The 24,630-nt window shown below is 41.4% G+C and overlaps 1 protein-coding gene across 1 annotated transcript; it reads left to right on the top strand.

Annotated features, from left to right (window-relative positions):
* Positions 1-1,891: 1,891 nt before the first annotated feature.
* Positions 1,892-24,197, top strand: npffr1l2 (neuropeptide FF receptor 1 like 2). The gene is made up of 3 exons (XM_029511188.1): positions 1,892-2,225; positions 23,022-23,121; positions 23,207-24,197. Exons 1-3 carry the CDS (start codon positions 1,892-1,894, stop codon positions 24,195-24,197), a joined length of 1,425 nt encoding a protein of 474 aa, XP_029367048.1.
* Positions 24,198-24,630: the final 433 nt, after the last annotated feature.

Here is a 24,630-nt window from a genome sequence, read left to right as displayed (position 1 = left end):
AGGGACTAACTAAAGGAACATGTCCACAAGGTGCATAGTGACCCAAGACAAGAGGAATAGCTGCAGCTGGGAGATAAGTTGTGCTGCCCGAGAAGCCAGCCATCGACTACAATAAGAAAAAACTCTGAGCGTGGGAGGTTAATTTGTCTGGGGGATTTCGTTTGCAGGAGCAATGAACCTCTTGGTCATCTCAGTTGAGAAACCTATTATAGGGACGTTTCTCTGGGATAGCAGATTTATTGTCCTGACTTCAGTCATTTATTTCCTATCTAATGGAGACAATCAAGGAGTTGAGTACAGGAAGAGGGCAGCCCAAAGGACAGAGACCCCCCTAAAAAAAGAAGGCAGTTTTGATCAATATCTTGTATCCTCTTATTCTCCAAATATAAAGTATTTGGTGTCAGGAAGTCACGTACAGGTGGACACACTAATGCAGCAGCACACAGGACAGCAGACTCAGGGTCTTTATTACAGTCCAAATGTCGACGACAAGGTGGACAATACTCAGGCTGAAGTGCAAAGACACCAGCCTAAACTGGAAAACCAGGAAACTTGGAGCAAAGGTCATACATTAGAAAAAATGAGGATGAAAGAAAGACTTCAATGTTGCTCATTGCAATTTCATAGAATGCATTGTGGATATTTTTGGTGAGGGTAATCTGTTCCGACTAACCCTCTCTAGGCTGATCTTTCTAATTCTGGCCAAAGGCCAAATCTTTTGGAGCTGTGCCAACTTCAAATTTTCCACATGAATGACAGTGTGTCATTACTTTGAAGTGGGCCACCTTCACATAGCATAATGATCAAAAGTTTGGAAACACATTTGCATTGTCAGTAAATTTAATACACACTTGCACACTTAAACTGTTTTACAAACTGCTTCATTCTTTATTTTAATCTAAGTGGAAGTGTAATCTGCAAAATGATCATCACCAGAAATTAAAATGATGACAAATACTGACTGAGTTAATGCTGGTGGTTAGCGCTGTTGCCCCACACTAAGAAGGTTGCGGCTTCGATTCCCGGGCCTGGGGCCTTTCTGCACAGAATTTGCACGTTCTCCCCGTGTCTATGTGGGTTTCCTCCAAGTACTCTGGTTTCCTCCCACCATCCAAAGACATCATGTTTGGGTTAACTGGTGACTCTGAATTGTCCGTAGGTCTGAGTGCGAGTGTGAGTGCTTGTTGGTCTCTGTGTGTTGGCCCTGTGATGGACTGGTGACCTGTCCAGAGTGTACCCCACCCTCAGCGTACTTACTTGCTTTTTCAAAAGCAAGTACTGCAGGTTCGAGCAACTTCCACTTGTACTGGAGTCTCTACAGTATGTGTTTTGATCAGGAGTATCTATGCTTTCACTCACTCATCTACTTGCCACACACCCCTGTGAGCATCCCTCACTAACTGTCAATGACTGAGTAACATCATGTTACTGATCCCTACTCATCACAATTCTTTGGCTAACCCTGATCATAAACCACAATCGCACACTCACTCTGAAGCTTAGTCTTGACTCCCAAATACACCTTTGAAGTTGTGGCAGCCAACATTTTAATCCACTTAAAGCTGCCTAATGGCATCCTTAACTGAAGTAAACTATGAAGGCAAAAATGTTTATTGAAGCACTTATGAACATACCAGAAGTGAGAGGTAGCCAGGCTTATCAAAAGATAGGTTTGAGCTTTCTATAGCATCTAGATTTGTGTCAGATGTGGATATTGAGCCCTGAATGTGACCACCAGAGGGTTTGTGAAAGTGGTAATAGATTTTAGTTTTTTTTACGTTTATTTTTGCTATTATGGAGGTTTTTCTATGCTGTTTACCCCAAACTGAATTTTCAATGATTTGTTCTTGTCACTGTTTGACATGCACTGTCCTGTTGTTTCATTCAAAGGATGGAGATACTGGACAGTGTGGAAGAGGAGTTGGAGGGATCAGCCATGACAGCATCTGTTAAAAACACCAGCCTAGACAGCGCCACCAATGTCACCAACTTTACCTTTTTCCCCTACTATCAGCATTCTCTTTATGTGGCTGCAGGCTACATCATGGCCTATTTTTTTATATTCCTGCTGTGTATGGTGGGAAACATCCTGGTGTGTTTCATTGTACTGGAAAACCACCACATGCGCACAGTGACCAACCTCTTCATCCTCAATCTGGCTATCAGTGACCTACTTGTGGGCATCTTCTGCATCCCTACAACACTGGTGGACAACCTCATCACAGGTAACATCCCGCTTTAAGTCCTCCACTCCACTTTAACTGATGATTTGCTGTCACTGGAAGCCACAGGAATTCACCTTTAGGTAGCACAACTGGACCTATCCACTCCACAGCCCCTTTTTCCTGCGCTATGCACATGTGCTCCTTTGCCTGACTCTTTCTGACTTAAACAATTAACATGGGAAGCTGCACCCTTGGGTGCAAGGGTGCAGCAAAGTCACAGCTCTGGGGCCAGCATCAAAGGGGGTTACTATGATATTAGTAGGGCCTATACTTAAAAGTCAAGTTGCTTTAAATTCATTGTACTGTCAGAATAAATCCTATATGCTCAATGTTTTTATGTCCATTTAAAAATACAAATGTTCTTGTTCATTAAAATGAAAGCATTTTGTTGACCTTACAGTATGAAAACATGGTATTACAACAACAGCTGCAGTGTGTGTTTAACAGAGAAAGGTTTTTATTTTATTCTATTTTTGAATGCCAGCAGAATTGCAACCAAGATAAAATAGAGCAATAATTCTTTTTTACGTATAAAACACAAGATGTTATACTGTATCGCACATTTTGACATTTTGCACACAGAGTGTTTCCTTCCACCGTTGTGTTTGCAGAAATACAGTATGAAGCACACCTTGAATGCCATCAAGGTGAGCATGAACTATTTTGAGGCATACAGCAACTTATCTTTTTTTTTTTTTTTAGAAAAAAGACCATCCTTATTATTAGCGTTTGGGATATAAGAGTTGTATTGATGCATAGCAAATAGAAATGCTCAGAAAATGGCAGCATATAAAATTGAAAGTTAAAATAAAGTTAAGAATTCTCTTAAAATGTACAGTATGGGTTATATTGCTGAATTCAATTGACAACATAGCTATAGCACTTTATGTAAAATTTTTCTTATTTGTTTGAACATGCTTGCCCAATAAAATTAAAGATATGCATTCACCTTATACAACAAACACACAAGAACAATTTTGTTTTGCTCACACAAATAAAAATTCATTTAAGCAATCGAGATTGCCTAGCTAACCTAACATTTCATGTAAAGACGATAGGTGTTGATGAGCTCAGCAGACGGCTTCAACGTACACAATTTTTTAATTTTCATAATTGTGTGAATAACGTTCACTTTTATCTTATATCAACACACAGAGACAGACAGAGACCAACAACCACTCACACTCAGACCTACAGACAATTTAGAGTCACTAGTTAACCCAAACGTGATGCTTTTGGACGGTGGGAGGAAACCCACACAGACGTGGAGAACATGCACCCTCTCTGCACAGAAAGGATGCAGGCCAGGGAACCGAACAGCACTAACCACTATGCCGCTGCGCTGCCGTTATTCATTTTTATCCTTCTTCATACCTGATCAGTCTGCTTTTTTTAGAACTACAGTCAGGCCACAGTTGCAAATAAGAAATTGTTCTTCCTGAAACTGTTTTTCCTGATTAAATAAAGGATAAAAAATAAAATAAAATAAATAACATTTTTAATTCATTGTTACAGCTATTCCAGAAAGTTGACACCTCTAACAGACACAGATATCTGTTTCATATTTGTTCTTGTCTTCATATTTTTGAAAAAAAAAAAAAACAAAAAAACAAAAAAACTGTTCCCTTAGATCATATCTGCTCTTTTTGATTTCACACAACCTTTGAGAACTGCGGCAAAGTAAATTATTATTTGCTTTGTACATTATCTACATCTTTTTAAATTCAGCTAAATCATAAAATTGAGGGACATTTAAAAAAATAAATGTGTTCATTTTGTAACCTTAAAATAGAATTTGTGTTTGATTTAAATGTGTTGCCCCATATCTGCACACAGTAAGTCATAGATTGAAGTAACAGAAACCAGTGAAGCACATATAATCCCTTGTTCAGCACATCTTTTGTTTTATAGTATAAGCATAGTGATGGTTTTTTATCTGTTTAGTGCTCACAAGCATAGTATAGCTATTGCTGTTGTGGTAGAAGTAATTGTCTGGGTCAAAGTTACTTTCAGGGTTATGTGTGTTCCAGACAACTACCCATCTTGACAGTTGTTTTCATTCTGGACATTGGTGATTCGGATCCCTAGTAAATGCTACATGTAAAAATCAAGCATATTTTCGTTGAATATATGTGTTAAGTGACTAGTTAAATAGTTAAAAATATAAGTAATTCCAACACAAAATGTCAAAATCGGGACAGTCAAACTATTAAATCAAATTTAACTAAAAAAACGTTAATTCCAAATTTGCGCATAATATCCTGGTTGGGCTTTAAATTTCACACATGCGCAAACACATTCCGCCAATTCAGGATCTTGGTGCACGCGGTGCTGTGGACACCTGCCAGGTGAGGTACACGCTGCTCTTTTTTCCTCAACTTAATTCCTACTTTGGGTAAGTAAGTCTTTCATATTCATCACAGTTTCTTAGTTTTACTTTAACCACGGTGTTTTTACATTTTATAAATGTTTTACTGTTGATACAGCTATGAGCCCATTGAATGGTGGTCCGTGTTTTACCTAGCTATGCTAACATGTGTTGCAACCACACTTGCTATGCTTCTCTCATGGTTGCTGTCCCAAAGTCCAAATTAATGCGAAGACAGGTGAACCGGTGAGGATAAACACTTCTTTATTCAACGATCGTTGGAGAGCATTACATGCAAGCGTCGTGTGTGAGAATGCTCTGGACAACAAAGAGAGTTGTCCAGAGCTGTTTTGGAGTTGTTTTTCTGCTTTCAAATGACAGCGAGTCCTTGCAGCTTTCGGATCCCCCTCCCCTTCTTTCTTGTTCAGAGCAGTTTTCTCAAGGCCATTATTACCTAGGTCGTTCTGCTTTGCACAAGCAGCTCCTCAAGGCCATGATTACGTAAGCTGCTCTGCTTTACTGTTACACTACTAGATTATGATTCAAACATATTATGATTCAAACATATTATATGAATTCTCCACAATTCCCCCATTTGATCTCTAATAAGAGATCACTAAAAGGCTCCACGGAACAGTTCTTGCTCCACAGCTGCCCCATTGGTGTCTAGCAGCATATTTGGGTGTCAGAACAAATTTGTGTGGTGGTAGCTTGGCATGCTACGTGTCGGAGGAGGAGCGCTATTTCACCTCCCCCTCATCTTGGTCTTCTGGGTACAAGGGTAGACTACCTTGTACCAGCGGACCACTCCAGAGGATTATTCTGCCTCTTTGTCGGAGTGGTCTGTTTCAGAACCAGCCGGTTCTGTGCACGTTTCTTGTAGGTCTCGTTGCACCTCTGCAACCGTCCTGAGGGGTTCCTCCGCAGCTGCACACTGGCTCCAATGGTACCAGGTGTCACCTTTGCCCTTGAGTCTTACCGCATGTGACGTTCTCTCCGTCACCTGGAAAGGACCCGTCCACCTGGGCTCAGTCCACTTTCTTTTGTGCACCTTCAGGAGGACCCATTCTTGTCCTGGAATGACTGCTGCCTGGTTTCCTGAGCGCTGCTCGCCGACCCATTCTTTTGTCATCTCTTTCAGGTCAGGATGCCACCACTACTTCAGATTTCTCATCATTTGTGTCACTCCTACGTGTCCTACCCCATGGGCCTCCTCGAACATCCCTTGTCTTAGTGCTGGTGGTAGTATGAGTCGTACGTCTGGGCCTCTCCACATTCCACTGTCACTACTTCCTACTGACAGTTCTTGGGGTGAAGTCTTTTCCTGCATTTCTTTGATTCTTTCCATCTCCATGTCTTTCCTTTCCTCCGTTTCGGCGCAGATCATTATTAACCTAGTCTGGTACCCCGTCACTTCTTTAGCCGCCTTATCTGCTGCCTCATTCCCCTTGGCTGTTAATGACTGAGTGGTGTCATGTCCCTTGCACTTGATGACTGCTACTCGTCTTGGTAATAGTAATACTTCGGCCAATTCTTTCATTTCTGCTTCGTGCTTAATAGGTTTATTGGAGGCTGTCAGAAACCCAGTTCTCAACCATTGACCTAATACTACATGCACTGCCCCTGCAGCGTACGCTGAATCGGTATAGACACCTTCTGTCCCGCACTCATTTTTAACGCTTCTATTACCGCCCTGACTTCTGCTCTCTGTGCAGACTGTGCTCCTTTCAATTTTTCTGCCTTTTTCACAGTGAACTGTCCTGCTTGTTCCTGTACAACTGCATATCCTCCTTTTAACCCTTCCTTCTCATCCCTATAACAACATCTGTCTGTGTAGAGGTTAGCTCCCCCTTCTAAGGGTTCAGCTTGTAGATCTGGTCTGACTTTCTCTTCCGTTGCTACCTGTTCCTCGCAGATGTGTGGCTCTCCTACCCCTATCCTCTCTGCCATATTGATTCCCTCGTGTGTATGTGATGTTGGGGGCATCCAGCACTTTGCTCAGTTTCTGTTGCCGCAGCGAGGTTAACGTAAATGCCTCAGAGTGTACGTATGCTACTACACTATGTGCACTATGGGCAACCGCCCACATAATCATGGGACACTCCCTGAAACAGACAAAGACAACATGTCTTTGACCTTCTGCGGCCGTGGATAGTGCAAGATAGTAGTTCTGTGCGCTGGTGAGAGACTGGCCCCCTTTTGAGATAGTACACGACCTAGGAATGTGACCTGTTTACGGGTCAACTGAAGTTTCGACTTACTGACCTTAAATCCCGCCCTCGCCAAGCAAAGCAACACTCGTGAGGTGGCTTCCAGGCAGGTTACTGCCGTAGGTGCGGCCAGAAGTAAGTCATCCACATACTGCACCAGTGTGACCCCCTCTGGGAGCTCACACTCAGACAACACATTCTTAAGGACTTGATTAAACAGTCCTGGGGAGAGAGCGAAGCCTTGAGGTAAACGGGTGTACCTCCATTGAGTTCCCTTGAAAGTAAATGAAAAGATATCCCTGCGATCCTCCGCTAAAGGAAGACAGAAAAATGCGTTGGCCAAATCAATGCAGGTGAACCATTTGTGCGATGGGGCCAGGTTAGTCAGGACCAAATAGGGATTAGGCACCGGTACGGTTGTAGTCACTAAAATGTCATTAATGGCACGCAAATCGTGTGCCATTCTGTATTTACCTGTGGCTTTCTTTTGTTCCAAGCAGACACAGAAAGTTCCAATACACCCTGTGATATGAGGCCCTGAATGGTGTCTGCAATGCCCTCCTCTGCTTGGGGCTTGTGGGGGTACTGATTGATCCACACTGGATCAGAGGTGTTAACCTCAAAAGTTAATGGCTCACATTTTACCAGTCCCACATCTGTCGGGCCCTGCGCCCATAGGGACTCTGGTAGAGAGTCGATGATAGACGAAGCCTCAGGGTGATCTGTCTTTTCTCTTCCGTGAAAGCAGGAGATCTGTGCCTCCTCTAAGACTGAACTGTCTACTGCTTCTACTTGAATTGAGTATGTGTTGGCTCTAGCCGAATAGAGTACTCAGCGAACGTCCGTGGTGACCCAATCATCCTGTGCTAATGCTAATTTAACCATCCCACCTAATTCTTTAGCCTGATGTTTAAGATGTAAAGCTAGAGACACATGTGGGACGGCCTCCTCTGACATCTGATGCCACTGCAATTGTTCTGGTGTAAGAGACACTGCTGCTGCCACTCCCACAGGAGCAACGTATATGTTTCGGGTGGAGATCTGCCAATCCTTCCCCTCTAATTGTTCTCAGAAACCTTTCCTGGAACCATTCTGTTTGGTTATGATGGTAAAACAATGTTACGTGTAGATGTCTGCATAGGAACCTTGCATTGGCTGGAGGAGATAACTGCCTTGTTTAGAGGGGTTCCTGGAACAGGGCAACTCAGTCCCATCTGGTAGAGTCACTGTGAGTCCATCTGGTCCACACATTTTGGATGCCCCCAGTTTTATCAACAAGTCTCTACCTAGGAGATTGACAGGCACAGTTGGAGAGTAGATGAACGGATGTATAAGGCTTTGCTTCCCCACAGTGGTTAACAGTGGCTTGGTCAATGGCAGAGTTTGTGATTCCCCAGGGAAACCCATGACGGTGGTAGTTTGATCTGACAGTGCAGCTGGTCAAGATGTACTCATCGTGGAGCACGTTGTGCCGGTATCGACCAGAAATGGCAGCACCTGTTTATCGACTGAGACAGGTAGCATCGGGTCTGCCGTTAAGACGCCACCCAAGTCTCTCTGTGGGGTGTATCACTGGCCATGAGATGACCAGGACTGGCCACCAGAAGCTGACATTTGGCGGACAGGACCGTGCCCACTGCCTCCACGCCCAGGGTGCCCTCGAGATGTGATTTGAGGATATCGTGTGCCTCGTCCCCGTGACCTGTACGGACATTCACGAGCCCAATGCCCTTCTTCTTCACAATAGTAACACCGGTCATTGCTCCCCCCTCCCAAGAAATTGCCTCAGTCGCCCCGACTTCTGAACCCCCCACTCCCCCGATTATAGGGTGCTCCTGATCCTCCTTGGAACATCACCAGAGGTGTTTCCTGGTGTGTCGGTTCTTCCCAAGGTGGGGTGGGATCCAGGTTCGGAAAGTCAGATCCACCCGAAACCATCATGACCTTTGCCTTTCCCAGATTAGTGTCTTTCTTTTTGTCATTAGCTGCCTGGCTTCTCCCACCTGTAGTTTTAACAGTTGAGCCTGTAAACCTTTAATGGCTTCCTCCGCTTGGCTACCTTTGTCTTGAGCCTTGGCCAGGTGATGTATGAGGTGCCTGTCCCACATGTGCGACTCACACCCTGCCATGTCTGAATTGTCTTTCATAACTTCTCTAACTTGCTGGGGCACCCCCTCCAGAACAGCCTGTCGATACAGCTCTCTCTGGAGCTCTGGCTTACCAGGGTGTCCACCGGTATAGTGGATCCACTTATCTTTACATTTATCTAGAAAATCTCTGGGGTTTTGGTTATTTTCCCACTTAAACTTAGGTACCGCCGCTGCGGTGGGCAGGGTTAGGGTTAGGGTTAGGGGTATGGCGTATTGTCCACTATGGCCTGAACATCTCCCAGTCCAAAAGGTCGGTATTTATGTCCTTGTGCTATTGACAGTAATGGCATGGCTAACCCTGGCCCCTTGTGTTGCTTGGATCTTAGAGTCATTGTATGTGTCCCTTTTGCTCGTACAGTCTCTCCTCTTTCCCCTAACTTCTGGTGTATATGCTGTAGCAATTGTCCTGATGCCTCCAACATCTGCTCTAGGCCGTCAGTGCTACCTGTCTCATTATCCTCTGCTTCTCCTTTGGGCTCTTCTAGTTTCTCCTCCGGGCCAGGCGTCCCCCTGGCTTTCTGCCCACTGCCTGCTCATTTTTTCTGTGACCTGCCCTGCGCTCCCATCCTGCCATAAACCTGTCAGGTGCAATCTGACTTGATTATCTCCTCCTCCCTGTGAACCTCTCTTATTCATTCTCTCTGTTTCCCTTCCCTCCTGTTGCTCCCTCATCATTTGTTCCTCCATGCTTCTGAGTTGATTTTCTAACATCTCTTGTTCTTTTTTTTTTTTCCCATGATGCTCGCCTTTTGTCCCTCTTGCTTCGCCTTATCCCTCTCCTCCTTGCACTCATTTTCTTTTTTCCAAATTACTCTGCCTAATAGTTCTATTTCCGTACCATCTTTGCCAGCCTGTTTTAAAGCCTCTTCAAATGTCCCTCTTATTTCTTTTTTAAATTCTTCCTTCTTTTTTTTGTGTCTGATATTGCAGCGGCTGCTGATATTACCATTAGAACTTGTGCCAGCAGCGGCTTCCAGATTGGTGGTCCCCACCCGTCATCATCTATCTCCTTGTAGAATTCATCGTCCATCCTAATTAATCTCTCAGCCGGTCAGTTGGTATGACACTTACGTTCCGAGCAACTGGTCCTTGACCTCTACTGACACTGTTTGTGTTATCACCGTTAGGTTTCCACAGTAGTCAGTTTCAGTCTGACACTACACCTTACAGATATCAGGACACTGAGAGACTTCCCCCCCTTTAAACCTCGCCTGTGTGTGTGTATGTGTGTGTGGGGTGTGTGTGTGTATGTATGTGTGTGTGTGTGTGTGTGTGTATGTGTGTGTGTGGGGTGTGTGAGTGTGTATGTGTGTGTGTGTGTGTGTGTGAATACTTACAACAAGGCGTCTTCTTATCCTTTATCCAATTCTGTCCGGTTTTTCTGTAATAACAGATAACTGAACAATGACCTTTAATTCAGGAGATCTCACCTCCTTGGACTAAAGTCTTTTAAAAACCAAACTAGTGTCCCTGACACTTCCAGATCCTCGTCAGAATCTGGTAGGACCCGTCACGGTCAAGATATTTACTGAGTGGCTACTTTTGACTCCCCGAGTCAGGACCTCTAAACCCTGAACTCAGTGCCGAGTGGCTGCTTTTGACTCCGGAGAGTCGGGGACCCTCTAAACCCTGAACTCAGTCTTTCCTCTTTTTCCTCACTTTTATGCTATTCAAGTACTTAATTCACAGTCAAGTTCTTATGTTATTTTAGAATGCTCAATAGTGCAGTTTTTAGAAAAGGTCTGCTTACCTTTATTTTGTCGTGACTAGAAGTTGACTGATCCTTTTTCCTTGAACCCGTCCTAATGAAGATTAGCGGACCTGTCTCGCGATCCCGGATGAGCCCCCAAATTGTTGCAACCACACTTGCTATGCTTCACTCATGGTTGCTGTCCCAGACAGGTGAACCGGTGAGGATAAACACTTCTTTATTCAACGATCGTTGGAGAGCATTACATGCAAGCGTCGTGTGTGAGAATGCTCTGGACAACAAAGAGAGTTGTCCAGAGCTGTTTTGGAGTTGTTTTTCTGCTTTCAAATGACAGCGAGTCCTTGCAGCTTTCGGATCCCCCTCCCCTTCTTTCTTGTTCAGAGCAGTTTTCTCAAGGCCATTATTACCTAGGTCGTTCTGCTTTGCACAAGCAGCTCCTCAAGGCCATGATTACGTAAGCTGCTCTGCTTTACTGTTACACTACTAGATTATGATTCAAACATATTATGATTCAAACATAGTATATGAATTCTCCACACATGCTCCTAATACATGTTACCTAATCATATAAAAAAAAATAATTCAGTTTGAAGCCTGGTTCTGGGTGGGCTACCAGAGAAGCTTTGACTCGGTCTGACCTTTTTTTTTGTTGTTGTTGTTGTTGTTTTTTTTTTTTTTTGGAGGACCTGCTCCAGCAAATCAACCGTCTTCTCCAATACGTGTCCGGTGCATTCATTTGCTTTTCCGGCCGAGGCAGCACGTGCGCGCGGCCGTGATCAGCTCCACGTCGGTCTTCTCAGCTAAGTAGCTACTACCTGCAGTTCAGTTCAGTTCAGACTCGTTTCAACTGTGTCTGCACAGCCGATGTATAGTTTTATGGAGGATTGATGTTGATGGTGCAGTACTTTGGATGCCGTGAAAAGACAGTCTTACGCTATGAATAGGTTATTCTTCGTATGGAAATGTTTTACTCACTTGATATGGTGATACAGCCAAGGACATGGCATTTATTACAGCCACAAAATAAACGTTATGTCTGGTGAGCATCTCTGTTCATCGTTAGTATGTTGCTGCAGGGAAGAAGAAACAACTGCAATTCCAACAACCTGTGTTATTGTTTGAACATGGAAATCATAAGAAAAAAAAAAAAAAAAAAAAAAATATATATATATATATATATATACATACTATAGCTGCAGATATACTGAACCCAGATACCACTCAAAAGTCTTTGTTGTCATTATTGCACTGTTCTGATGACAGAAGTTCAGAGGTTTTATTGTTCAGTTGATACTGTTATCTGTTCAGTTCTTTTACACAGGTGGTAGAGATAGTTCCCTCTTGTTAATGCAGGTGTTAGTGTTGTATAAAAAGAGATGTGATATGTTGGATAATCTGTCCTGCAAATACCGGTAATCCATCATAAATTGTGCGTGTTAAGATCCGGAGTGGTTTGATGCTTTTATTAAACAACATTTTGAACTGTTTAAAAGTGAAGTGAAAACAATTTCAAAGATTTCATTGTTCAATTGACACTAAGATCTGTTCAGTGCTTTTACAGAAGTGCCTTCACGTGAGTGCAGGTGTTAAATGTTGTGTAAATAGAAATGTGATATGTTGGATAATGTGGCCAGCAAATAATCCATCAAAAAGTTGTGAGGACTAAATCTGCATTGTGTTCATTCTGTGCATGTTTGAAATAAATTGAATGCAGATGACATTAATTTTCGTCTTTCAAATTAACTAACAATAACAAAGTTATTCTAAGTACTGTAGACTCAGAATTTACAAGTTTATTTCAGTACTGTAAAGTTACAACAAATGAGTTATTTTAAGTACAAGACAATCAAAATAAGCAGGTCAATAGCTGTGTACTCAAAATATCCATGTTTAGTATGGTAAACTCATTATAAACAAGTTCATGCAAGTATTGCACACTTATATTTATTAAGTAACTTGTATTTACTTCATCAAGTTTATGTAACTAAGTTAATTTAAGGCAATGAGTTTGCATATATTGCATATATATTGCACTAATTACATCTTACAGTGTATCAACTTTAGCTTACAGTCTCTCATCCATGTTGCTTGTGTCTTGTTTTGTCAGGCTGTGTGCCTGTTTGACAGTTTCATCAATCTTTTTTTTTTTTTTTTTTTTGGTCAAATGTTCATTGAAATTCAAAGCAGTCCCAATTCATTTCTTGGCCTGTTTGAGTAGCTCAATGTCGATCTTACATCTCACAGGCCAAACAATAATTGGCTGTCTTTTCTGGAACGCGTGTGGCAGGTTGCAATGTAGTGACTGCCAGTACTCATATTCTTAGTAATGAGGATTAAGAGGAGTGTTTGTATCCCTGGGATGTCCTCATTGTCTCTATCTTGGCTTGCTGTCAATCTAGTATAGGTTCGATGTGACATCTCCTGTCCATTTATGATTAAGTCCATACTTATGAATTGTTCAAAGTCCTCCATTTCCTGTTCCATGTTGTCTATTTTCTTATCTTTCTCCTTTATCAGCTTTGTCCGTTGCATATCTGAACGAATGTATGTATAAATGAGACAAAGAATATTGCTGAAATTAGCAAAAAAGGGCACGTTACCTGAGGAAAATGAAAAAAATTCAGAGTACCTCAGAGTACCATGAATTGTAAAATATTCATAAAGCTGAACGGTACACCAGAACGTTTGGAGAAACACTAATACTAGAACAGTATTGTAACAGAACTTCACATTGTCGCCACAATAAATCAGATCTTTCAAGCAAATGCACAGCACATCCTGCATTACAGTAGTAGGAACAAAAAAAATCTTCCATCAAATAGAGTGATCAGAAACTCATCCATTTGGGATTTGCTGTATCTATCGTTGCGTTCATAATTGTTGTAAAAATGTGCTCACCTGTGTTCATGATTGGTGGCTTGTCAATCATGCAGTTAGTAGTTTGGCCATTTGAACAAATGTATTAGCCTGTTATCTCAGGGCTGAGTTATTTTGAATGAACAAGTGACTCTATGTCAGATTGCTGTTTGTGGTAAATAACTAATGGGAAAACAAGAAGCAGGTCCTTTCAATATAATGGTTAACACACACACACAGAAAGTGAAACAAGTGTAATGCATGTAAATTTTCCTATTACGACTTTTACCTCAGTCTGAGACTTGGTGACCCTTTCAATTCTTTTAATCCCTCTTATCTTTATGTAGGTCATAGGGTGACTGACTCTTATGTGTGTGTGTGCACTTTGGCATGCACATCTGGGCTTTTAACTTCAACTATTGCAACACACGGCACACAGTCCCCTTCATAAAACACAGCAATCTGATATGAAGTCACTTTATTGAGATCTCTCATTACAGTAGCTGAAAATTATTAGTTTACTCATTTAACCCTTGTGCGGTCTTAACATTCTGTATACTCCCCTTGTCCCATGGGTCAAAACGACCCGCCTTCACCAAAGCCCTAAAATAAAGCAGCTTAGTTGAATTTTAAATCCAATATCTATTTTGTATGGTGAAACATCCTGTTATTTATCAAATCAACTCAATTTATCAATATCAAGCAACTCAATATATATATTTTTCTAACAGTGAAAAAAGACATTCACCAGTGAATGATATTTTTTTTCTTTTTTATTTTACCACAATCCAACATAATAGTCCTCTTATACAGTAAAGGTTTATTCTTATATCAATGTGAAGAAATTACTATAAATTTTTTTGAAAGGAAAGATAACAGTCAACAATATCAAACTTTTCCAACAGTTTATTCTTTGTTAATATTCTTTAGGAAGTGAATTATCAAATACATCTCTCTCTTCTCTTGTCTAATAAAGCAGCAAAAGGTTGCTTTACATTAAACGGTAGCACATGTGGGACAGTATGTGCAAACTTGAACATGGGTTTTGCAGACGTCCTTTTTCCAGGGGCAGACATTGTATCGTTCTCTTGCCTGACTCAGCTGCAGCCTCAGGACAAGATTCAGCTCCCTGAGCAGCTCTCACAATTGCTGCAGAGGCTTCTGTGTGGGGGAGGCACTCCCTTCTTGTGATGCATGGGGTGACAACAGCCCTTCCGAACTGCTCCAGGAAGCTCCTCCTCCTCTTCTTCCTCTCAGCAATCCAGGTTGGGTGGATCGTCTGCCATATCACAAAGGCATTGTATGACCAGCGTAAAGTCATCCTTCTGCAGCTGTATGTTCCAATAACCTTGTGAAGGTTGTTCACGCCCCCTTTAGGTGGTCCAGCAGTCCCTCCCAGCTGCAGTCAGAGGAGACATGTGCACTCCTCCACATGCGCATGCGCGAAGCCACTGCTGGTGTTGAACCTGTAGGTTGAACCAGGGCGGGAAGTAAACGTAAAACTTTTTGTCTAAAACAAATCACTGCATTTCACTCACACAGTCTCAGTTACTTATTCACCTCATCCACTGTGTATGTGCCTCTCTGTGAAACCAAACATGTCTCAGTCTAAGCTGTCCAGTCAAAAATACAGAAAGGAGTGGGAATCAAACCCAGTGTTCAAAGGCTGGTTGAAGCCATTTATTGGTGATGATACACGGGCATACTGTATGTATTGTGAGGCTGATATCTATGCCAAACTGTGCGATGTTAAAAAAAAAAAAAAAAAAAAAGAACATGACAATGCAAAAACACATTCAAAAGGCAAAGCCATACAACACTTCCACACAAAACAAGCTGCCATTTATGGTTAAAAAAATAGATTCCGCAAAAAAGGCTGAGGCCACCATGGTATTAGCTATCGCTGACCACTGTTCAATGCTGGGATGTGACCACATTGGAGAAGCATGTAGAGTGTAGAGTGGCTTTCTCAGACTCATCTTCAAAATGCACAGGACAAAGTGCACAGAAATGATCAATGGTGTCCTAGAACCTTACTTTCGGAAAAAGTTGGTTGTAGATGTGGGTGACCAGCGTTTCAGCCCTCCTCCTTGATGAATCCACAGATGTCAGTGTTTCGAAGTACCTGGGGTTTGTAATAAGGTACTTTAGTGACAGCAATCAGACAACTGTGTCTACATTTCTGGGGCTTGTTGAGTTGGAAGGAGCAGATGCCAGATCTCTAGCCCATGCTGTTATGGCTTTCCTTGAGAAGTGTAGCCTTAAAAAAGAAAAACTGCTGGGGAAAGGGACTGACAATGCCTCTGTTATGATGGGGATTAGCAATGGGGTCCATGAAGTGCTGAAGGAGGAATATGGCCTCAAAGATCTTGTGCTTATTCGTTGTGTCACTCTCTCTAGCTTGTTGTTCGCCATGCCTCAAATGACACCATCCCTCGTAGTGTGGAATACTTAGTACTGTGGTGAGAAACCCTTACAGATAACTACAGATAACTAAGGTGTGTGCCACACGTTGGCTCTCCATTGAACCTGCGGTTTCAGGCATTTTGGACCAGTGGGAGGAGCTTAGGCTGCATTTCACAGTCACACAGTGAACACTGCTACATGGCTGAGGTTTCATACCACATGTATGACGATCCTCAAAACATCTCGTATCTAACATTTATAAAGTCAATGCTGAGTGAGATACAGTTGGCCATCAAGGCTTTTGAGGGAGAGCAGGTTGATCCTCTTAAGCTACTTGACAGCTTGGTGAGCCTGATAAATCCACTGGCAGATTTGATGTGCTCAAAGGGCCAATAGATGGACACATCAGTCCCAAACCATACCTTGGTTACATTTTTGAGTCCAAGGCAGCTGAGCTCCACCTTGCACCTGAGGATGAGAACAATGTCAGAACATGGTGTGTAGCCTTCACCATCTCCCTCACTAATGAGCTGAGGGTGAGACTGCCAGACATCATTGCAGTACATGTCAATTTCAAATGTGGAGGAAACACTGAAGCACAATAAGAGCCCTGGAGAAATTGTAAAAATTAGCAAACTCCTTGGCTACTCCCCTGCACTGATAGACAAGATTGTCCAGCAATGGCGTGTCATCCATCTTTGTAAATGGAATGCGACAAAACACACACTGGGCTTCGGGAGTGAGATTTTGAAGTTTAGGGATGCAGCTGATACCAACCCGTTCCAAGAACTTGCCATGGCTGCTGTGTCTGTGTTGTCGTTGAGACTCTCAAATGCTGAAGTCGAGAGAGTATTTAGCCAGATGAGTGTGGCAAAAAGTGAACTCAGAAATTGGATGTCCTTGCAGAATAGAGCTAACGTTAAAATGTCGCATAAAGTGTTTAACCCACATTGAACAACAGCCTCTCTGCTGTGTGGAAAAGAGAGAGAGAGTAGAGGCTAAACCTGATTGTTATAGCTGTAAAAGGGGCAATATAGGCAGGTGTAAAAGTTTGCATGTAGGTTGGGGGGGTTCACACGTGCTGCTGTTTTGGGGCAGATGCATCTTATGATGTGAAAGTGGAAAACAAAAGGTTGTTTTGGCATACAAGGAGATTTCATGCTGATAGTTTAGGTTGCTTAATTTCCAAACCATCAGGGAATACCAAAAGTAATTTGTGTCTGAAAATATTGTCAGACCCCAGCGGATTAATTGCCGTGTTTTCTCTGGTTGGTAAAGCTACGTCACTGAACCATGTAAAAATTAAGTGACATCAGGTGTTTTATTTAATTGGTACAGTGAATGTTATTTAAAAAGAACAAAAGATTTAAGAACACTTTGTCAAATTTTAGTAGTTTTAATTCATTTAACATTGTTTTGCTGTATTTTAAGAAGTTGGTACAGTGTGAAAGAAATTTAGTTTCACTCAGAAATTAATTTATTCTCTATATAAAATGAAAGAGTTCCCTTTTAACCTTTTGCGTTATACCCGGCCATGTTGTATACCTATTCAACTGTGCAATTTTAAGTTTATTTTTACAAAATATTAATTTCTTTTTACATTGCTATTCCTAGCTATTTTTTGTTAATGGTGCCTCATTTAGTGATGTGAAGTAGGCTAATAGTAGTGACAATGTGATGAATCTACCTTAATCTTAAATCCTAACTATAGCTAATATTACCTTGTTGAAGACTTTTGAGTTTTTTCATTTTTATTTATTGCAGTGGCCCCACTGAAACACATGAAATGTAACAGATGCACCTTCTTTCGCAGAGGGGGTGGGCTTAGGTTGGGGGGGTCGCGGCTTCCGGAAGGTTGCCACCTTTTTCAGACCTTCTGAGTTTGCAGGTATGATTTTTAGTATCATTTGTTTTATTTTGCATTTGTAAGCACTGTGCACATTGCACATGTTTTGGTTTGCTGCAATGATATGGTTTCTCTTGTTTGCATGTAGGTGTCAGATGTTTTTATTTTTATATTTATTTATATTATTTTATTTTTTATTTTTTATTTTATTTTTATTTAGCTTTTATTTTGACACTCCATTAGTGGAAGTCATGCTCCGGTTCTAGGCAGTCTGCCCTGGCCACAGAAAGGAGAAATCTTTTGCACAAGGTAATTTTGCTGCTCATAAAATGTCGACAATGGTGAAGATATACACAGTAGGAAGATTTAGCCCCTCAGTTGGAGAGTGAACAAGGTATGAATGTGATTTAAGTTTTACTTCATGGTTTAACATTTGAAGCTTTGAAGCTGTATTGACAGTATTTAGTCTCTCAGCTTAAATACTAAATGGCTTTGATCAAGGGTTTGCTGCTGTTTTGTTTCCATGCATTGTGCACTCTTATGTGTAAAAGGGTTGTTGTTTGTAACTTTATATTCATGCACAAGAAAGGATTTAAGGGCTAAAACTAAACTTTGGGTATGCTGTTTTCTCTGACAGAGATGTCCAGTTAATTGTTTATTATAAATTCATGAAACATCAGTCAAAGAGTCCAACCATCATCTTTGTAGGGATGCTACACATGTTTTGACTATTGTACTTAGACACCACAATGTTTTTCTGTTGATTAATTAAACCATTTGAGTATATAACTTAATGTTGAATTCTGACATTTTATATTTAACTGTACTTGAAAAAAATTATTTTCTCCACTTTTAATTACTAAAACCATTTTAGGCAGTCACTTGACCCAAATGGTTTAAGGTCAACTTATCATTTCACCAAATAACTTTTGGTGACTTTTGGACTTTGGTCAAACTGGTTGCTCAATCTGACAGATATGAAAAGAAAAATTTTAGCTTTTAGAGCGTAGAGGGAATGAAAACAATAGCAGGAGGAAGGAAGATGCCCCCCCCCACAAAAAAAAAAAAAATAATAATAATAATGCAAACAAAACATACAGATGTAAATAATGAGTGCAGCCTGGTAACACTAAGTGTGCGCTAGTAAATATTAGCAGTGGGGGAAATATGGTTTTTAGCAGAGGAACTAACAATGTGAGTGAGTAGTAGTGTGTAGTGATAACTAAAGGTTACTATCACAGCAGCAGGTATTCAGCAGGAACATGGAGCAGAGATGATTCAGCACCTGTAGGACGGGGACAGGAGGGACAAAACACAGACTACAGGAAGAGACAAAGTTAGACACATGTAAGGTAGTGATGTAGATGCATGGTTGGGGTGCTCAGTGCAGCTCCCAGCAGTCCAGGCCTGTAGCAGCACAACTTAAAAAAAATAGGAAATATGCTTTAACTAGATACTGGGAGTTGGCTCCATAGAAGAGGAGCCTGATAGCTGAAAGATCTGACTCCTGATTTACATTCTTAGCCTCTAATACTATGTTCGCACTGCAGGCCTTAATGTCCATATCCGATTTTTTTTTTTTTTTTTTTTGTGTGTGTGTGTGTGTGTGGGGGGGGGGGGCTGTTCACATTGTCTTTTTAAATATGTCCTATATCAGACTGGAGTGTGAACACATTGCGGCCCTGAACTGTCCTGCATGCACATTGTCCCTCCACTGACTAGCTCAGTCGCCACTATTTTCCATGTTTGTTTTGACCACTTCTTGACTCCTGACCCCGCCAGCGCAGTATTATGACTGGTCGCTCTCAAGTGATGTTAAAGTCACATTAATTCTGACCTGGCTGTTCACACTGAGGTTGCGTTGCAAAACATCCGACATGTATCCGATTTAGAACCACATATGGAAGTGACCTGAATCTGATTTGAAAAGATCATATTCCATGTGACTTGAGCTGTTCAAACTGTCCTAAAACATCTGATCTGAGTCACATGAGCAGAAAATCGGCTTTGGGTTACTTTTAAACTACAGTGTGAACGTAGCATAAGAACCACAAGTAAACCCCCATCCAGAGAGTGAAGTGACCTCCTGGGACAGTAAGGAACTATGAGCTCTGTGAGATACGAGCTTGGTCATTAACAGCTTTGTAGGTCAGGTGAAGGATTTTAAATTCTATTCTGAACTTTACTGGGAGCCAATGAGGAGAAGCTGGCACAGGAGAAATGTGATCTTTTTTTACTTCCTGTTAATATTTGTGCAGTAGTGTTCTGAATCCACTGAAGGCTTTTCAGAGAATTGTTGGGACATCCTGACATTACAGTAGTCTATAGTGGCAACAAATGCAGGATGTAGTTTTCCTGCATCCTCTTGAGACGGGATGTTTCTGATCTTTGAAATATTGCTGAGGGGAACGAAGGCTGTCCCAGAGACTTGTTTCATATGAGGGACAAAGGACATGTCTTACCGCAGAGGTAAGAGGCTGAAGTAATGCCATCCAGAGTCATTACATGATCAGAAAAGGCTTCTCTAAGGTGCTCAGGGCCAAGGACCATGACTTCAGTTTTGTCTGAGTTCAGAAGTAAGAAGTTTCAGTTCATCCAGACCTTCAGCCTGAAGTCTGATTCACTGATCAGCTTCATTGAAAAGTATAACTGAGTGTCATCTGCATTGAAAACAGTGAAAATGGATGCTGTGTCTGGATAATATATCCTAAGGGAAGCATATATAGGGTGAAAAGGAGTGTTCCAAGGACAGAACCCTGTTGAACTAAATATGAATTGAATCAGCTTAGTGTGGTTCCTTTCAGTCTTCGGAAGCCAATCCGTCGTCTGAAGGCATCAGAATGTTTTTGGTAGCCTTTACCAGTGCTGTTTCTGTGCTATGATGAACTCTAAAACCTGAAGGAAACTCTTCAAACAATTCCTCTGCAGATGTCAGATTTTCAAGAAGTTTAGAGCTGAAAGGTTAGATATGGGTGTATAGCGGAGAGGTTTAATAACTGCAGTCTTAAAAAGCTGTGGTCCATAACCAAGAGATAAACTCACATTGATCAGATCCAGAATATACATGTTAATTAGTGAAAAAACATCTCTAAATAGCCTGGAAGCTATCGGGTCTAAAAGACAAGTTGATGGTTTAGATGATGAGACTATAGAATCTAGCTACGAGAGATTTAAAGGTGAGAAGACCAATTAAAATAAATTATCAGTAAATTAAATAGCTTATTAGCTATAGCTACAGATGTATAATGATAGAAATGGCACTTCTCACTATCAGAATTGCATTTATTTATCAATACTTGACTTTCTTGCACAGAAGTCTCTGTCCTCTATGTGGCACAGCTGTCCATGACCACCTATGAGTGGAATCAACAGTGCCTGCTGCCAGACAGCCATGCACCAACAGCTAGGCCCGGTTGCCTGGTAACTACCAGAGGTGTACTGACTGTGATGTTTGTTGTTAAGATGCTTGTGGCATTCAACACCTTATTCATTTATTGGCTAATAATACCATTTAAGGGATTTTTGATTACATGTCATAGAGCCACAATTTTTATATGATAAATAATGCAAATTTTAAAATGTAAAATAATTGCAGGGGCCTTTCTTATTTTTGCTTTTATTATTAATAATATTAAGAGATGAAGTTGTGAATAAGTCGGAAATGTCTTGAAACAGGAATCATGCTGTGGAATGTTGTGAGTGTTTATTTTGTACAAACAGTTGTTTCTAAAGGTGGAGTAGGCTATTAACACACAAACCTTTTTTGTATCGGGCATGTTTATTTCTGCTGTACAATTGGATAAATTAGCAAAGGAGGGGATCGACTAAATCCCCCAGCCTTGGTTTAGGCCAGGAAAGAAACATTGCTTTAGAACTGCAGCAATGTTTAGAAGTTAAATTAACCAGAGGAGAACAAGAAAATTTTTAAGGCTATTATTTTGTTTAAAAAAAAAAAAGAAAGAAAAGAAAGCTGAAAAAAAAAATTGTTTCTAACTGCTTAATGTGGCAGAGGGAAAAAAACAAGAGTGCACACTGAAATAACATTTGTTAATTAATTACAAACTGACCTTTAATTATGTTTTCCCTTTTTCACATAATAGCCTGGAGTTATATGGTTGAATATTATCAAAGCCGGTTATGTTTTATTTATGTTATGTTTAATTTTACACAAATATTGGGAGGACTTAAATAGATCTGTCTGTCTAGTTCTGTGTTTCATTTGCTAATCTTACACCATACAATTTTTGCACCTTTAAATAAGAGTTTGGTGTTTTCCTCTGTAAGTAGCACATCAGTTTTCTTTATTGCCGTTTGATACAACAAACATGAAGATATAAAGGTTTATAAGCTGTATGTTTTGCAGCTTTTTATGAGAGGGAGGAGGGGGAAAATTGCTCTCTAATAGGCTGATTTATGTCTTTCACAAACCACGACAGTGATTCCACTACACAGTTTCACATTTTGGACTGAGAAGCAGCAGTATTTAAGAGATGGCCCAAGTGCTAATTCTGCACACATCATTTAATCATTTATTAGGATTTCTGATCATTTGGAGTTAACAAATTGAGGCCAGTACTGTTGGACAGGTCTCATGGGGATTCATTTGTTTAACTAAAGAAGAGCAGCATACAGGCTGTGGTGTTCCAGAAGACTTTCAGTCAGGTGTGTTAGGGTTAGGGTTAGTGGTTGTTACAAAGAACAGACCAGAAATCCTGTAAAATAATTAACTAAATGAAAAAGCTATGCAAAACAGTAAAATTCCACGCTATGGGTTAGGGTTAGGGTTAGGGTTTAACTCTGGGGTCAGACAAACTGGTGAAAGCTGCTACTAAGAGACATTGATTAGTAATTGGAAATCAATCATCTCACAGCAGACTAACACCTGGTCCACAATATACTAATATTTACAATAAAAACACATTCACCCCCCATTTTAGTTATGTACCATGTTCTATATAAAGCACTTGGTGCCTTCTTCTGGGGAAACCCCTTTAAAACCAAATGGTACCCTCCAGTATGGAGAGGTTACAAACAACTGGCTCCTTGAAGCTAGTCCCTGTTTTTTCTATTTTTAATGCGTGTCACTTTGTAAGGTATTTAAGTGAAAGTACGGATCCAGCGTGCATACACACAAATCACATCACATAGTTCACACTTTTCCAAAAGCTCAACAGAGTTGAGTTGTGACAGGTGTTTCATCAGTTTCTTAAGCGTATAGGCGTTTGACAATGTGTCATTTTCTTCTACAGGTTGGCCCTTTTCCAACACCATGTGCAAGATGAGCGGCTTTGTGCAGGGTGTGTCTGTGTCTGCCTCAGTCTTCACTCTTTCGGCTATTTCTGTGGAAAGGTAAGTAAATGCTCTGGTCTGATCACTGTTGGAATTGGTGCTACACATAATGCTTGTTTTTTTTTTTTTTTTTGGTCTACTACAGGTTTCGCTGTATAGTGTACCCACTGCTACCCAAGCCAACTGTACTCATTGCCAAGGCAGCCATCGTCTTTATCTGGGTGCTAGCAGTGGTGATTATGTGTCCTGCTGCTGTGGCACTGACTGTGGAACAATTTCCGTTTCACTACATGGTGTACAATAATGACTTCAACGTCACATTCCCCCTGTTCACCTGCTATGAAAACTTTGAAAACCCTCATATGAGAAAGGTCTACACAGCAGTTCTGTTTGCTCACATCTACCTAGTGCCCCTCACTGTAATCACCCTTATGTATGGCGCCATTGGGGTTAAACTTTGTTCCTATCTGGTCGCAAACAGAGACACACAGCTGGCAACTGGAGTCCAGCTGGGAGTGAGAAGGGGGGGTCTAGCAATGATCTCGCGGAAAAAGATCAAGGTGATAAAGATGCTCATTCTCGTGGCTCTGCTCTTCATGCTGTCATGGTTGCCACTTTGGACCCTAATGATGATGGCAGATTATGGAGGCTTAACCAGGGACCAACTTGACCTTCTGACAAGCTACATCTTCCCCTTTGCACACTGGCTCGCTTTCTCTAACTCAAGTGTCAACCCCATCATCTATGGCTACTATAATGAAAACTTTAAAAGGGGCTTCCAGGCGGTATGCAAATCCAGGCCATTCTGTTGCCAGCTATGTAAGTGGATTTCCAAGTCTGGCAGGAAAAGAAGGTCTGTGCAACCACCGTGTGGCGGTACTAACTTTGGAAATGATGCTAGTTACAACTGCCTTGCCTTGGGGCTGAGAAACAGAGTCCATATCGACAACAAACTGACAGACGCAGTTGAGGTTAACAGGAATGCAAGGGCGGGATGTGTGAAGGGCCACTCAGGGAGAGAGCTTTCTGATCGAGGCTTAGAAATGGCAGCTGTATCTAAGAAAAGTAGTGATGGTGAAGGGTCAGATAGGGCAAATTCACTGGCTGTTTCAGTTTATCATGCATGGGATAACTAAGTAATTACTCCCCCACGCACTAACCCAAACAAAGCTTATATTCCATTGTAGCCCCTTTAAATATTCTGTTACAAATATGGCGTGGTCACTGTTAGGAATTATGGTTACAGATAATAATTGTTGTTCTGGGCAATGCCTCATCCTTAACATAAACACTTAGATTAGCTAATGTCGATGTTAAGTGACTCTGGAACAGCAAAGGAACACCTAAAGTGCCACCGTTGACCTTACGGTTCTAAACTAATGTTCCCATAGTTGAGCACAACAGTTACCACTGCACTGATGGCAGGCACAACCAGCCTTTCACCTTACAAATCAAAGAAAAGGGAAAGCACAAACCTTGTTTTAGTTCATATATCAGTTTAACATAGTGGTGGTTTGATTTTAAATGTTTATTGCGACTAGTACTAAGGGTGGTTTTTCATTTCTCTTT

This window comes from Echeneis naucrates, chromosome 9 (genome assembly GCF_900963305.1).
Source record: "Echeneis naucrates chromosome 9, fEcheNa1.1, whole genome shotgun sequence".
NCBI lineage: Eukaryota > Metazoa > Chordata > Actinopteri > Carangiformes > Echeneidae > Echeneis > Echeneis naucrates.
This window is presented reverse-complemented; position numbering and strand designations above follow the sequence as displayed.

Bases quoted from the DNA above. Each gene is read 5' to 3' on its own strand.
- npffr1l2 (XM_029511188.1), top strand. From the start codon at position 1,892: ATGGAGATACTGGACAGTGTGGAAGAGGAGTTGGAGGGATCAGCCATG. The intron at 2,226-23,021 runs GTAACATCCCGC...TTTCTTCTACAG, and splicing joins GGTGGACAACCTCATCACAG to GTTGGCCCTTTTCCAACACC. The intron at 23,122-23,206 runs GTAAGTAAATGC...GGTCTACTACAG, and splicing joins TCGGCTATTTCTGTGGAAAG to GTTTCGCTGTATAGTGTACC.